The sequence below is a fragment of the Callithrix jacchus genome, chromosome 1 (genome assembly GCF_049354715.1).
Source record: "Callithrix jacchus isolate 240 chromosome 1, calJac240_pri, whole genome shotgun sequence".
Classification (NCBI taxonomy): domain Eukaryota; kingdom Metazoa; phylum Chordata; class Mammalia; order Primates; family Cebidae; genus Callithrix; species Callithrix jacchus.
The window spans coordinates 199,744,974-199,757,593 of record NC_133502.1 but is presented as its reverse complement, the minus strand read 5'-3'; the positions used below and the strand labels follow the sequence as shown (position 1 = coordinate 199,757,593).

Below are 12,620 nucleotides of genomic sequence, written 5' to 3'. Positions count from 1 at the left end.
GGCCATGCCTCCCAAAGTTACTTTAGCTAAAGAATTTATACTTTTGGAAGGGGACTTGAGGTCTTCTATTTGAATCTCCCATTTATCTCTACTAAGAGATGAAATATTTAATTACTTAAAAGACCATTCCAAGAAAAACTGAACTTACAGTAAATATAAGACCAGATGTTTGAATTCAGAAGAACCATGAAAATGCTTCAGAGAGGGGGCCTTATTTGTTAAATAAAAATTCAAAAAAGAAATCATTATTAAGGCAGAGAAGGTCCAGAACGCAGTGGCTTGGGTAGCACTCTTTTCCCATCTGGCTCTCATCTTAAATATGCTCCACTCCTACCCAGGCAGGACCCACTGGAAAACATGCCATGCTTGTCACTGTGAAGCATGTGTGTTTTTGCCTGGAATAGTCATCATGAATATGCATTAGTGCTTGAGGAATTTTTATCATTTACCATGTTATAAACCCATACAATAGTCAGAGGCGTTTGAGTCAGAGCAACTCCATGTTGAATAGCAGATGGGTAAAACGAGGCTGAGACTTGCTGGGCTACATCCCCAGTTTAGGCATTCTTAGTCACAGGATGAGATAGGAGGTCAGCACAAGACACAGGTCACAAAGCCTCTGCTGATAAAACAGGATGCGGTAAAGAAGCCCGCCAAAACCCCCCCAAAACCAAGATGGTGACAAAAGTGACCTCTGGTCATCCTCACTGCTCATTACACACTAATTATAATATACTAGCATGCCAAAAGACACTCCTACAAGCACCATGACAGTTTACAAATGCCACAGCAACATCCAGAAGTTCCCTATACGGTCTAAAAAAAGAGGAACCTGGGCCAGTCGCGGTGGCTCACGCCAGTAATCCCAGCACTTTGGGAGGCCGGCGGGCGGATCACAAAGTCAGGAGATCCAGACCATCCTGGCTAACCGAGTGAAACCCCCACCCCCTCTACTTAAAATACAAATTAGCCAGGTGGTGACAGGCGCCTGTAGTCCCAGCTACTCAGGAGGCTGAGGCAAGGAGAATCGCTTGAATCCGGGAGGCGGAGGCTGTAGTGAGCTGAAGGTTGTAGTGAGCCGACATCGCTTCACTGCACTCCAGCCTGGGAGACAGAGCAACACTTCGTCTCAAAAAAAGAAGAAAATAAACGAAAAAGGAATCCTCAGTCTCAGTTCCGGGAACTCCTCACCCCTTTCCCCAAAAGCTCATGAATAATCTACCCCTTGTTTAGCCTATGGTCAAGAAATAACCATAAAAATAGCTGACCAGCAGCCCTAGGGGCTGCTCTGCCTAAGGACCTATGGAGTAGTTATTCTTTTGTTCATTTACTTCTATAATACACTGGATTTCATTTTACTCTATGGACTTGCCTGGAATTCTTTTTTTTTTCTTTTTTTTTTTTGATACCAATCCCGCTCTATCACCCAGCCTGGAGTGCATGGTGCAATCTCAGCTCACTGCAACCTCCACCTCCCAGGTTCAAGCAATTCTCCTGCCGCGGCCTCCCGAGTAGCTGGGATAACAGGCACCCACCATCATGCCCGGCTAATTTTTGTATTTTTAGTAGAGATGGGGTTTCACCATGTTGGCTAGGCTGGTCTCAAACTCCCGACCTCAGGTGATTCACTTGCCTCAGCCTCCCAAAGTGCTGGGATTACAGGCGTGAGCCACTGAGCTGGCCCCTGAATTCTTTCTTATGAAAGATCCAAGAACCTTCTTTTGGGGTCTAGAGAAGGACCCCTTTCTAGTATCACAACCATCAAATTGAAGCCCAAAAGACACTTTTTGAGGAAAAAAAATAAGTCCATTAACCTATCAGCATTCAAGTCTATAATATGTAGAGAGAGATTAAACCTCAGTTAAAGAATGGATTCATTTAAATAGTCAGAAGTCACAAACTCAGCAGAACTCTAAGAAAAACATTTCATTTATTAACCAAAGCACCTTGATGGATTTCACTTCCAATATCAATAGAATATATTCTATTATATTTTGGTGATCTAAAGCATTTTATCTCTCAATATGTGAATACAAATAAATCTACCTTAGATATTTATTTATAAATATCTTTCAGAATCTTGAAATAAAATTTCATACTACAAAGTTTTCACAGCCTTGGCAATATAGTGAAACCCTGTCCCTACATATATATATGTGTGTATATATATATATATTTTTTTTTTAGAAGTGAGTTTTGCTCTTGTTGTCCAAGCTGGAGTGTAATGGTGCGATCTTGGCTCACCTTAACCTCTGCCTGCCAGATTCAAGCAATTCTTCTGCTTCAGCCTCCTGAGAATCTGGGATTACAGGCATGTGCTACCACACTCAGCTAATTTTGTATTTTCTCCATGTTGGTCAGGCTAGTCTTGAACTCCCAATCTCAGATGATCCATCGGCCTTGGCCTCCCAAAGTGCTGGGATTACAGGCGTGAGCTACTGTGCCCAGCCAAAAAATATTTTTTTTTAAATTAGCCGGGTGTAGTGTTGGGTGCCTCCCAGCTACTTGGGAGGCTGGGGCAAGCAAGGGTCTCTCTTGAGCCTTGGGAGGTCAAGTCTGCAGTGAGCTGTAACCATGCCTGGGTGACTGAGTGAGAACTTGTCTCAAAAAAAAAAATTTTTCTCATAAGGATACAGGAAATGTTGAGATATTTTAAAGCTGAAAGTCCTGCTTGCTGATGGACAATACCTCAGCTCATTATAAGCCAGTTCTAAAGAAAATAAAAAGACAAAAGGCTCAGGGTCTAGAATAGGTAGCACTAACTTCTAGAGAAACCAGGGGTTTTGAAACAAGTCACATGATGCCTGCTGTCACAGCTCTTAAAGGATTTGATTACCTTGAATTGTAATTGCTCAAGAAGCACACGGCCCTGTTTCCAATAGCCTGTGAGCTTCTTGATCATCTTACTCACCTTTGTATCCTCAGCAACTACAGACCACATAGAAGGTGCCTGGCAAAATGTGTGTTGAATGAAGGAAGCTGGTGAATGAGGGGCTAGGGCAAAACTCCATTACAGATACATTCACGGTGCCCTAGTTTCCTCACCAATGTGTTTCTCTAGGCCAGCCTCAAGACTCACCTAGCAATACCCATGACAAGTTCTAGGAAAGTTTAATTTTCTAGGAAATCAAGGAAATCAAATATTTGTGATTTAAACCAGGGGACTCTGCTATTTAAAGGAAATGGATGGTGTCTGGGTACAGTGGCTCACGCTTGTAATCCCAGCACTTTGGGAGGCCTAGGCGGGAGAATCACTTGAGGCGAGGAGTTCGAGAACAGACTGGTCAGCATAATGAAACTCCATCTCTATTGAAAATACAAAAATTAGCTGTGTTTGTTGGCACACGCCTGTAATCCCAGCTACTTGGGAGGCTGAGGCATGAGAATTGCTTGAACCCAGGAGGCGGAGGCTACAGTGAGCCAGGATTGCACCATTGCACTCCAGCCTAGGCTACAGAGCGAGACTCCATCTTGAAAATAAAATAAAATAAAATAAAAATATGAATTTCATATTCTTAGTTTGCTTTAAGCAGAAGGCACCCAGCTCAAATCTACACCTTGCCTCACCATGACGTGAGCAACCTCTTTCCATGCTGTCTGAAGTTCTCAATTAGACGAAAAGGAGATAAACTGATAAAATCCAGCTTCTAGACAAGTTTTGTTAGCAATGCCTGTGACCTATGTTTAATGTCAGATGGCAAGAAATTTCCCCAATAATAAGAGTCCTGGAGGGCAGCCAATACACTCCATGTAAGCCAGACTCTGGGCTTTTCAGCTTCCCTTGGCTGATACGGGATAGACAAATAATATAAGAGCTCCTGAGTGAGGAGCTGATACCAGGTAGATCATATATTGCTAGAGTACATTTTCAAGGTAAAACCTGAAGCAACAAAATCGCAGTCTTCTGTCAATTGGCATAGGTACAAGTCCTAATCAGAGATGCTGAGCACACAGTAGGGATTTGATAAGCACTTATTAATCATTCCCAACATAAAAATATGACTTGAGATGGGTTTCATAAGTTCTAGCCAGGGAGACAGTTTAGGGCAGAAGGAAAGGCTCAGTATAACACTGATTTATAAATGGAACTATCATCTCCGGTCACTTGGAGCAAAAAGAATAAGAGCAGACAGTGGCCAACAGATTAATTCTGATTTTCAAAGGTTTAAAGTTTCTTGGAGTGTTCCATGAAGCTCGATTAGGGTTGCCAGATTTGAGAAATAAAAACAGAATTCTCAGTTAAATTTGAATTTCAGATAAATACCAAATAATTTTTTAAGACAGGTATTCCTAATCATTGCATGAAACAGACTTATAAAAAATTCTTTGGTGTTTATCTGAAATTCAAACTTAATCGGGCATCCTATAATTTATCTGACAATTATACTCTAGAGAGAATAAAAAGATACAGTGAATCACAGACCTCCTTCTTGCATTAAGGTTTCTGAAACAGTGTCCACAGAAATTCTTAAAGAGGTTAGATGTGGATAATGAAGAGTCTTTTTTTTTGAGATGAGTCTCATTCTGTCACCCAGGCTGGAGTGCAGTGGCGAGGTCTCAGCTCACTGCAACCTCTGCCTCCTGGGTTCAAAGGATTCTCCTGCCTCAGCCTTCCAAGTAGCTGGGACTACAGGCGCATGTCACCATGCCTGGCTAATTTTTGTATTTTTAGTAGAGACAGGGTTTCACTATGTTGGCCAGGCTGGTCTCAAACACGTGACCTCATGATCTGCCCACCTCAGCCTCCCAAAGTGCTGGGATTACAGGTGTGAGCCACTGCGCCCGGCCAGAATCTGCTTTCCTAAGAGTGAAAAAAGATGCTGATCAATATCAACTGTTTCTGGGCAGGCAACTAACAGTAAAAAGAAGGACAAAAGAATAATACACTCAGGATGGGGCTTATCAACCTCAGTACTACTAACATTTTGGGCTGGATAACTCTGGTGTACAGGCTCTCCTGTGCCTTCTAGGATGTTTAGCAGCAGTATCCCTGACCTCTACCTGCTAGATGCCAGTAGCACCTCTTTAGCTGTGACAGCCAAAGATGCCTCCCTCCAAGTATTGCAAAATGCCCCTTGGGGGCAAAATCTCCTCCAGTTGAAATCACTGAGTTAGAAGAAATGGTCAAATAAACAGAAAGTGTCACATCCATTAACTGGTGGTCATATAACTAAAGATTGTTCTCAAGGGAGACTTTCTCAGCTCAGCCCCTGGCCCCTCCAAGCCCCTAACAAAGACAGTCTAGTCATTTCAGCTGAGACAATCAGAAACCCTTCATCTGCCAGAAGAGCTAGAGAAGAATCTTTGGTGAGCCAAGCCAATGGAGCTCTGCATGGTCATGCACACATCACAGCAAGCAGGGCATCACACCCAGCCTTTGAAGACACTCCTTTTAAGTTAATCTCTTCTCCAACTAAACTTTTTCCAAATCTCTTCCTGCCATTTGGAAGTTGAGTGATTCTCAGCTGAAAAGGCCTGTATATACGAGGTGCAGATGGCAGCAGTTACAGCCCTCACCAGATGCTACAGTCTCTAATTTGATTGAAAGGATATAATTAGACAACAGAAACACTTTAATGAAAGAGCAAAACATGGAGGGAGGGAAGGATTGAAGGCCCTTAACTGATGCCAAAACACCCACCAGTAATAGAGGCTTTGAGTCTGGGGAAAGGAAAGAGGAAAGCCCCTTAAAAGGACAGTCCCCATCCTGTTTATTTCCCCATAGACATAGGAATAGGGATTTTATTATTGTAGATTTCCACTGTATTTTATGTGGGAACAATCTGATTAGAACCAGAAGGGTCTTCGGAAGAACATCAAAGAAAAACAAATATGGCTTCTGTGGTCATTATTAAAAATATTTTTTACCAGCCCAATAATTTTCTTTGAAGATGAATTTTTATAGATGGAACAGCAGCAAGTAATTTACATACTGTGATGGGATTGGTTAGCAATCCCCACTAGTCTAGTAGGGAACTATTTGGTTGCCATGTTTTCATCCAACTTTAGGACACTAAGGCACATGCACAGGCATCTAATACGTCTGTTTGAAAGGGAAGAAGAAACCATGCAGAGTCAATCATACATGCTGATAGCTACAACCACTCTGAATCATCTCTAAAAGTTGCCTACACTGTTTTTACTATTTCCTAGCTTTAAAAATTTGAGTGTGAGTATACTGTTCTGGTTCTAACCAAGAATCTAACCAAACTGAAAGAAATCCAGCCCTCAGAGTCTGCAGTTGCTGATGTGGTGTGACACTTGGGTTTGGAAGCGGCTGCAGCCTCCTCAGCCCACTAGAAGCAGGGCCCCGCCCTTGTGGCAAATTGAACAATAAAAGTTTAATGCTTTGGCTACTTGCCAGGGATTAAATCCATGGCAAGGGAAGCTGGGCCCAGCAGAGGGGCAGCTCTGAGAGGGTCCTGTTGTATAAATGCAGGGAGAGAGGCAACTTAGCATGTGAGGTGACCTAAAACGTTTTGTCTGCCAAGGTACTCCCTAGAACCCCAAATCATTCCTCTTAAAACTGGTACAATTCCAGGCTAGGGAGGTGTTTACCTAGAAAGAGCATTTAAAAAGAGGGGAAGGATTCCCTTAGAGGAGAAGTCACGTTTCTGTGAAGTAGTAATTTGTGAGGTGTATGGACACCCATCTGACATTATTCTACGATGGCCTCTTTCCTTTCCCTCCTCAGCCTGAATCCAGACAAAATCTCAGAGGTGAGGTGAAGGTTGAGGGAAGCGCTGCCATCTTGGGAGGAAGACTATGAAGATAAGAGAGGAAGGAAAAAGAGTGACCTCAGACTGCCCCTCCTAGACTAATACTTATGAGTTCCAGCTGGATTCTCAAGGTAAAACTGAATATGGAAGGAATGTCAGTCATCATTCTTACCAATGAGGAGGCTACACAGTGAGCCGGGCAGAAAGTAACCTGCCAAGTGGCATCAGGGGTCTGGATCTCACTTCAAAATCTATACAGGTAGTTTTCTAAGGGACACATACACTTCCTCCTATCTTGTCCTTATTCAGGTGGCAAGCACTTAGGCAAAAGCTACAAATCCAAACTTCCGGCCTCTCTCAAGTGTTTTGCATTAACTGTTCCACAGTACAAGCACAATCAACTTGGTATGTTTGAATGTTTCATTTTTTTTTTCAGAAATGTTTTAATTAAAACAAAATAATCGGTCATGCTAAGCACATTGTTGTTTTTTAAAACCACTTTAAATATGACAATAGAACCATGAAAATAAAAATTAACTGCTTAGCAAAGTGACAGAAGTTTGTCTTCTTTTTTTTTCTTGGCTGTTTTTGTGTGTCAGGGCTGGTGCCACCTGCTGCTGCCTGGGCTTTCCTCTGAGAAATGGATCTCTCAATGGTTTGTTCTAAGCAACATCTGCAGGCATAGTTGAACAGACCATAGGCCAGTTCCAAGGCAGGCACTATTTATGTAGTGCACACTGAACCACACTGAATTTCTCTTTAGGGCGTTTTCAAAGTCTTTTTTTTTTTTTTTTTTTTTTGAGACAGGGTCTTGCTCTGTTGCCCAGGTGGGAGTGCAGTGGCACAATCTCAGCTCACTACAGCCCTGACCTCCCAGGCTGAAGTGATCCTCCCACCTCAGCCTCCTGAATAGCTAAAACTATACAATATCTGGCTAATTTTTGTTTATTTTTTATACAGACAGGATCTCACTATGTTGCCTAGGTTGGTCTCAAATTCCTGGGCTCAAGGGATCCATTCAACTGGGACTTCCAAAGTGCTGGAATTACAGGTGTCAGCCACTGAGCCTGGTCTAAAAGTCTTATTAAAGACCCAAATATATGTGTGTGAACTTCTCCCTTACGTATCTTTTTTTAAAAAATTGGGTAAAGTAAAACATAAAATTTACCATTTTAACCATTTCTCCCATATGTATCTCAAAGTTAGTTAACAGTAAATGGTAAAAGGTTCATTCATTCACCAAAATCAAGCCTCCTTGTCACCTTTTCTAGACCAGTGAATACTGAAAAAAAAAATCAAAAGACATGGACCTAGAGCAGAACTTGGCAAAGCACAGCCTGTGGCTCACTGCCTATTTCTGTATGAACAGAATGGCCCGCAAGCTGAGACTTAAAATTAAAAAAAATTTTAGTTTTGAAAAAAATCAAATGAACAATATTTTGTTAACATAAAAATTATAGGAAATTCCCAGCCTGGGCAACATGGTGAAACCCCATCTCTACTAAGAATAAAATACTAGCCGGGCATGGCAATACATGCCTGTAATCCCATCTACTCAGGAGACTGAGGCAGGAGAATTGCCTGAACCTGGAAGGTGGAGGTTGCAGTGAGCCAAAATCATGCCACTGCACTCCAGCCTGGACAACAAAGAGAAACTCCATCTCAAAACAAATTAAAAAAAAGTATAGAAAATTCAAATTTTAGTGTTCATAAAGTTTTACTGAAACACAGTCCCACCTATTCATTTACCTTTTGTCTATGTTGCTTTTGCCCTAATGAGTTGAGTAATTGCAACAGAGATAGTATAAGGCCCACAAATCTCATATTACTGTCTTCCCTTTACAAAAAATGTTTGCCCACACCTGACCTAGATCATCAGTTGACATTCCAGACTCAAAAATTCTAAATGAAAGATGGTGATGAATAGTATATTCCCCATCACCAAAAATCCCTAATCTGTATATTGTGAAGCTATTTAAAGCAATATATTTTATGTTACTCATTTATTGCTTTTGGTCTAACTATGCTAAGCCATAAGTGTATCAATCATGTCTATATTGAGTGCATCAACTTTCTGTTTATGAGTAGTGAGCCTAAATGGAATGCTCTCTTGCTTTAAGATTTATAAAAGCGCTCATTTTGCCTATCTTATTTATTTATTTATTTGTTTATTGACAGAGTTTTGCTCTTGTTGCCCAGGCTGGAGTGCAATGGTGCAATCTTGGCTCACTGCAACCTCCGCCTCCAGGGTTCAAGTGATTCTCCTGCCTCCCAAGTTGCTGGGATTACAAGCGCCTGCTACCATGGCTGGCTAATTTTTTGTATTTTTAGTACAGAGGGGTTTGCCACGTTAGCCAGACTGGTCTCCAATTCCTGATCTCAGGTGATCTTCCCGCCTTGGCGGGAAGATTAGAGGTGTGAGCCACCACGCCTGGCCTCAAAGATTTAAATAGTTTGTCTAGGGGCCAAAATATGTTTCACAAAAATATCAGAGGTCTCTGATACCAGGTCGAAATGGTGTTTCTTAAAATAATCAGAGCATACAAGTAACTGGTATGCACCCTTCACTCCTTCACTGATTCAGCCCCCATGTTGCTTACAGGTAATTCTATTAGCATTAATGAAGTCCCCAAGAAGGCCAAGAATTGGTAGACAGTATGATGCTCTAGCTGTTAACTAAACTCACAGGTTTTATGGCAAACACACTACTGGCTAGTGGGACAAATTCCAGATGAGGAGTTAAAGGAGAATGGGCATCAATCTATAAACCTATAGAAGATATTCACAGTAAACATAACCTGAGAGGAGAAGGTCTGTCAATGCACATCTGATAGACCCTAAAGGCAGTAAAACACCCAATTTGAGTAGAACATAAATTCCATAAATTCTAGATGGGACCCACTATAGAGAACCCATCAACCCTACAGCCCTAACTGTACTCCTCCTTGAAGGAAAATCTAGATTCCATTACCCTCTATCTTCCTTCTTATGAGTTGTGAAGGAAGGAAGAGAATCTTAAAGGAAGAATGAAGAGAAGGAAGATCATTTGGGGTTGGCTACACATTGTAATTAGAAGTAGGCTTGATGGGGAATGAGCTAACTGTTTTTATAAAGTCAGCATTCAAAAATGCAAACCACCAGTAATTTAAATATTACAAAATTGTACAGAACATAAATATTGAAATAATTTTTTCCATCCACAATATTTTAGAGAAAATTACAGTATCAAAAAATATAAAATGGCAAGCTTGGCATATCTTCAGAGTAAAATGTGTGTGTGTGTGTGTGTGTGTGTGTGTGTGTGTGTGTGTGTGTGTGTGTTTTATTGGAAAGGATTTTAAAAGCTAGTGGGTAGGATCTAGACAGGATATGTTGCTGAAGACCATGTGGTATCTCCCTAAAACTGCTTCTGCAACTAAACAGGAAAAGTAAAAACAAAAAAACGCTGATTTACCAGGATGGTAAGACACCAAGCTGGCAAGGCTCACGGAACTGGGAACTTGGACCACTTATCACGAATCATTTCACGATGGTTATTTGCCCCAACCCCAGACTCTTATAAAAGCACACCAAGATTTGGGGTGCAAACTTCCTAAGAGCTGCTGCATTTGACCTTAAAAAAGCAAAGATACTTGGGAAAAGAATACCTTCCAACAAGCATGAGCAGAGTTGGCTCACTTGATGCTTTTCAGAGCTATGACTCTGCCCTTTCCAGAAGGGGAAGCAGTCTATTTCCACCCATACATTTCTCTTTGTAGGGGACATTAAATCCTGACCACACAGATAGCAAAGTTGAGCTAAGGGGTTACTAGGTTACAGTTATGTTGACATATCCTGGCTCTCGGAATGTCCCTCACTCCTCACAACAGTGGAAATGATCATATTGTAGAAGTCCCATAAAAGGTGGTGATCACTCAGAAACCACTTACTGAGCCTCAGGTTTACAACACTTGAAGACCCCAGTTCTACCAATTTAAAGCCAAGCTTTGCCTTTTACAGAAATTAATCATTCCCAGGGTAAATGAGGTGTCTAGCACTTGATGAACTGTGAGGCCCTATAAAAGTATTATTGAAATACGTTTATTGACTGCCTCCTATATGTGGGTCTGTTACCTACAGTGTATCATTTAATCTTCACAACACTCTGCAAAGAAGTTATCATCCTCTTTACAGATGAGGAAACTGAGGCTCAGAGAGCTGAAGGCATGGCTCAAGGTCACGCAGTGACAACACCAAGTCCTAGCTTTTTCACTAATCCAAGCAAATGAGTAAACAAGGCAACTGAGTTTTCTTACACAAGCAAAATCTCATCTTTTCAACATCAGTCTGCGACGTTGGGTGGAGAACCCAGAGGCGGGTTTGCCTACTCCCGCAGAGGGGTAATAAACTCTTCTCATCCCTTTCACAAACGTCCTATACTCAACACCCAAACAACCTGCAGAGAAATGTAACCGCGCCAAGCAACGCCCTCTTGCCTTCTCTTCAACTTAGAAAGGATTCGGCTACAAGGTTGTGTGTGGAAGTTAAGTGAAGTTCAAGCTTCATCCAGGTCCAGGGCCCCACCTCAGAAAGACCTGGCCTTGGGCTTGGCCTGGGCAGTGAGTGGCCTGTTTAAGGCATGGGGTAACCCGAAACACGGAGCTCGGAGCTGCACCCTCAGGAAGAGCACCCTAAGCTCAGTAGGGGAGAAGTTTCCAATCACCCCTTCCTTTCTTCCTCTCCCCCTGCTGAGCCATCACCTGAGTCTTACGGACGTTCAAAGCGGCCCAGAGGACAGAGGGCACGTCTCGTCCCGTCTGGGTACAGGGTGGTCCCAGGACCCTAACCTGCCTTTAGCAGGGCGAGCAAGTCAATCCCGTTCCTCGTGAGGCAGAAGTTACAATGTCCGCCCAAGCGGGTGCAGCTGAGGACTCGGGAAAAGGAGCTGAGCGCCGGCTCCTCCCGCCTCCACTCGGCTCGACGCGGGGAGGCGCCGGGTTCCACCGGTGTAGGAGGGAGGAGAGAACGGGGGGATGCGGGGGTGTCGTAGTGAGGCTCGGGGAGGGGACCCTGGCCCGGGGTAGGGATGCCGCTGAGGGTCTTGGTGACGGGGATGTAGCCTCTTGTAGCCGGGGAGCCAACCCGGTGTAAGGTGCCTCGATGGGGGACTTGGGGATGGGATCCCAGGAGGTACGGGGAGCAGGGGGCATCCTGGCCCGGGGGAAGTCGCTGGGGTTTGGGGCGGGATCCCAGGAGGTACCGGGGAGCAGGGGGCGTCCTGGCCCGGGCGGAGTCGCTGAGGGGTTTGGGGCGGGATCCCAGGAGGTACCGGGGAGAGGAGGCGTCCCGGCCTGGTTGGTGTCGCTGAGGGACTCGGGCAGCGCGTCCCGAGTCCCGAGACAGAGGAGATGTCCCAGACCAGGGGGCGTCGCGGAGGGGCTTGGAGGTCTCAAGGCGGAGAGGGCGTCCTGGGCTGAGGGTCGTCGCTGAGGAACACCGGGTCCTGCAGCCGGGGGAAGGCACCGGGCCCGGGGGCGTCGCTGAGGGGCCTGGGGGGGAAAACGGGTCCCAGGGAAGGACCGTCCAGGCCTGAGGGGCGTCGCCAAGGGGCTCGGGGAAGGGGCCAGGAAGGTCCTGAGGCGAGAGGGGGGCCCCCAGGCCGGCCAGCCCTGGTCGCTCCTCGAGTGGGCTCCGCGCAGGGCGGGCGGCTGGGGGTCGCTCACACTCACCGGGTCCGGGGCCGAGGCCGGGGTTGGGCGCGGGCCGGGCCGCCAGCGTGAGCGCCGCGGCGGAGAGCAGGGCGAGGCGAGCGGCGGGCGGCGCCATGGGCCGTCAGTGCGGGGCCCCGGGGCGCGGCCCGGGGGAAAGGGGGCAGCACGGGGAGCCGGGGGCGGCCATGGGAGCGGGACACGGGGTCCGAGT

General features: G+C 44.8%; 1 protein-coding gene across 4 annotated transcripts in view; it reads right to left on the bottom strand.

Moving 5' to 3' along the window:
• The window catches only part of KREMEN1 (kringle containing transmembrane protein 1), a 71,088-nt gene extending 58,468 nt beyond the window's left edge, over positions 1-12,620 (bottom strand). For all 4 annotated transcript variants that reach the window (XM_078337456.1, XM_078337462.1, XM_078337477.1 and 1 more), the window contains exon 1: positions 12,428-12,620. In XM_078337456.1, coding sequence (XP_078193582.1) covers positions 12,428-12,524 — 97 coding nt within the window. In that variant the 5' untranslated portion in view covers positions 12,525-12,620. The remainder of the gene's footprint in view (positions 1-12,427) is intronic.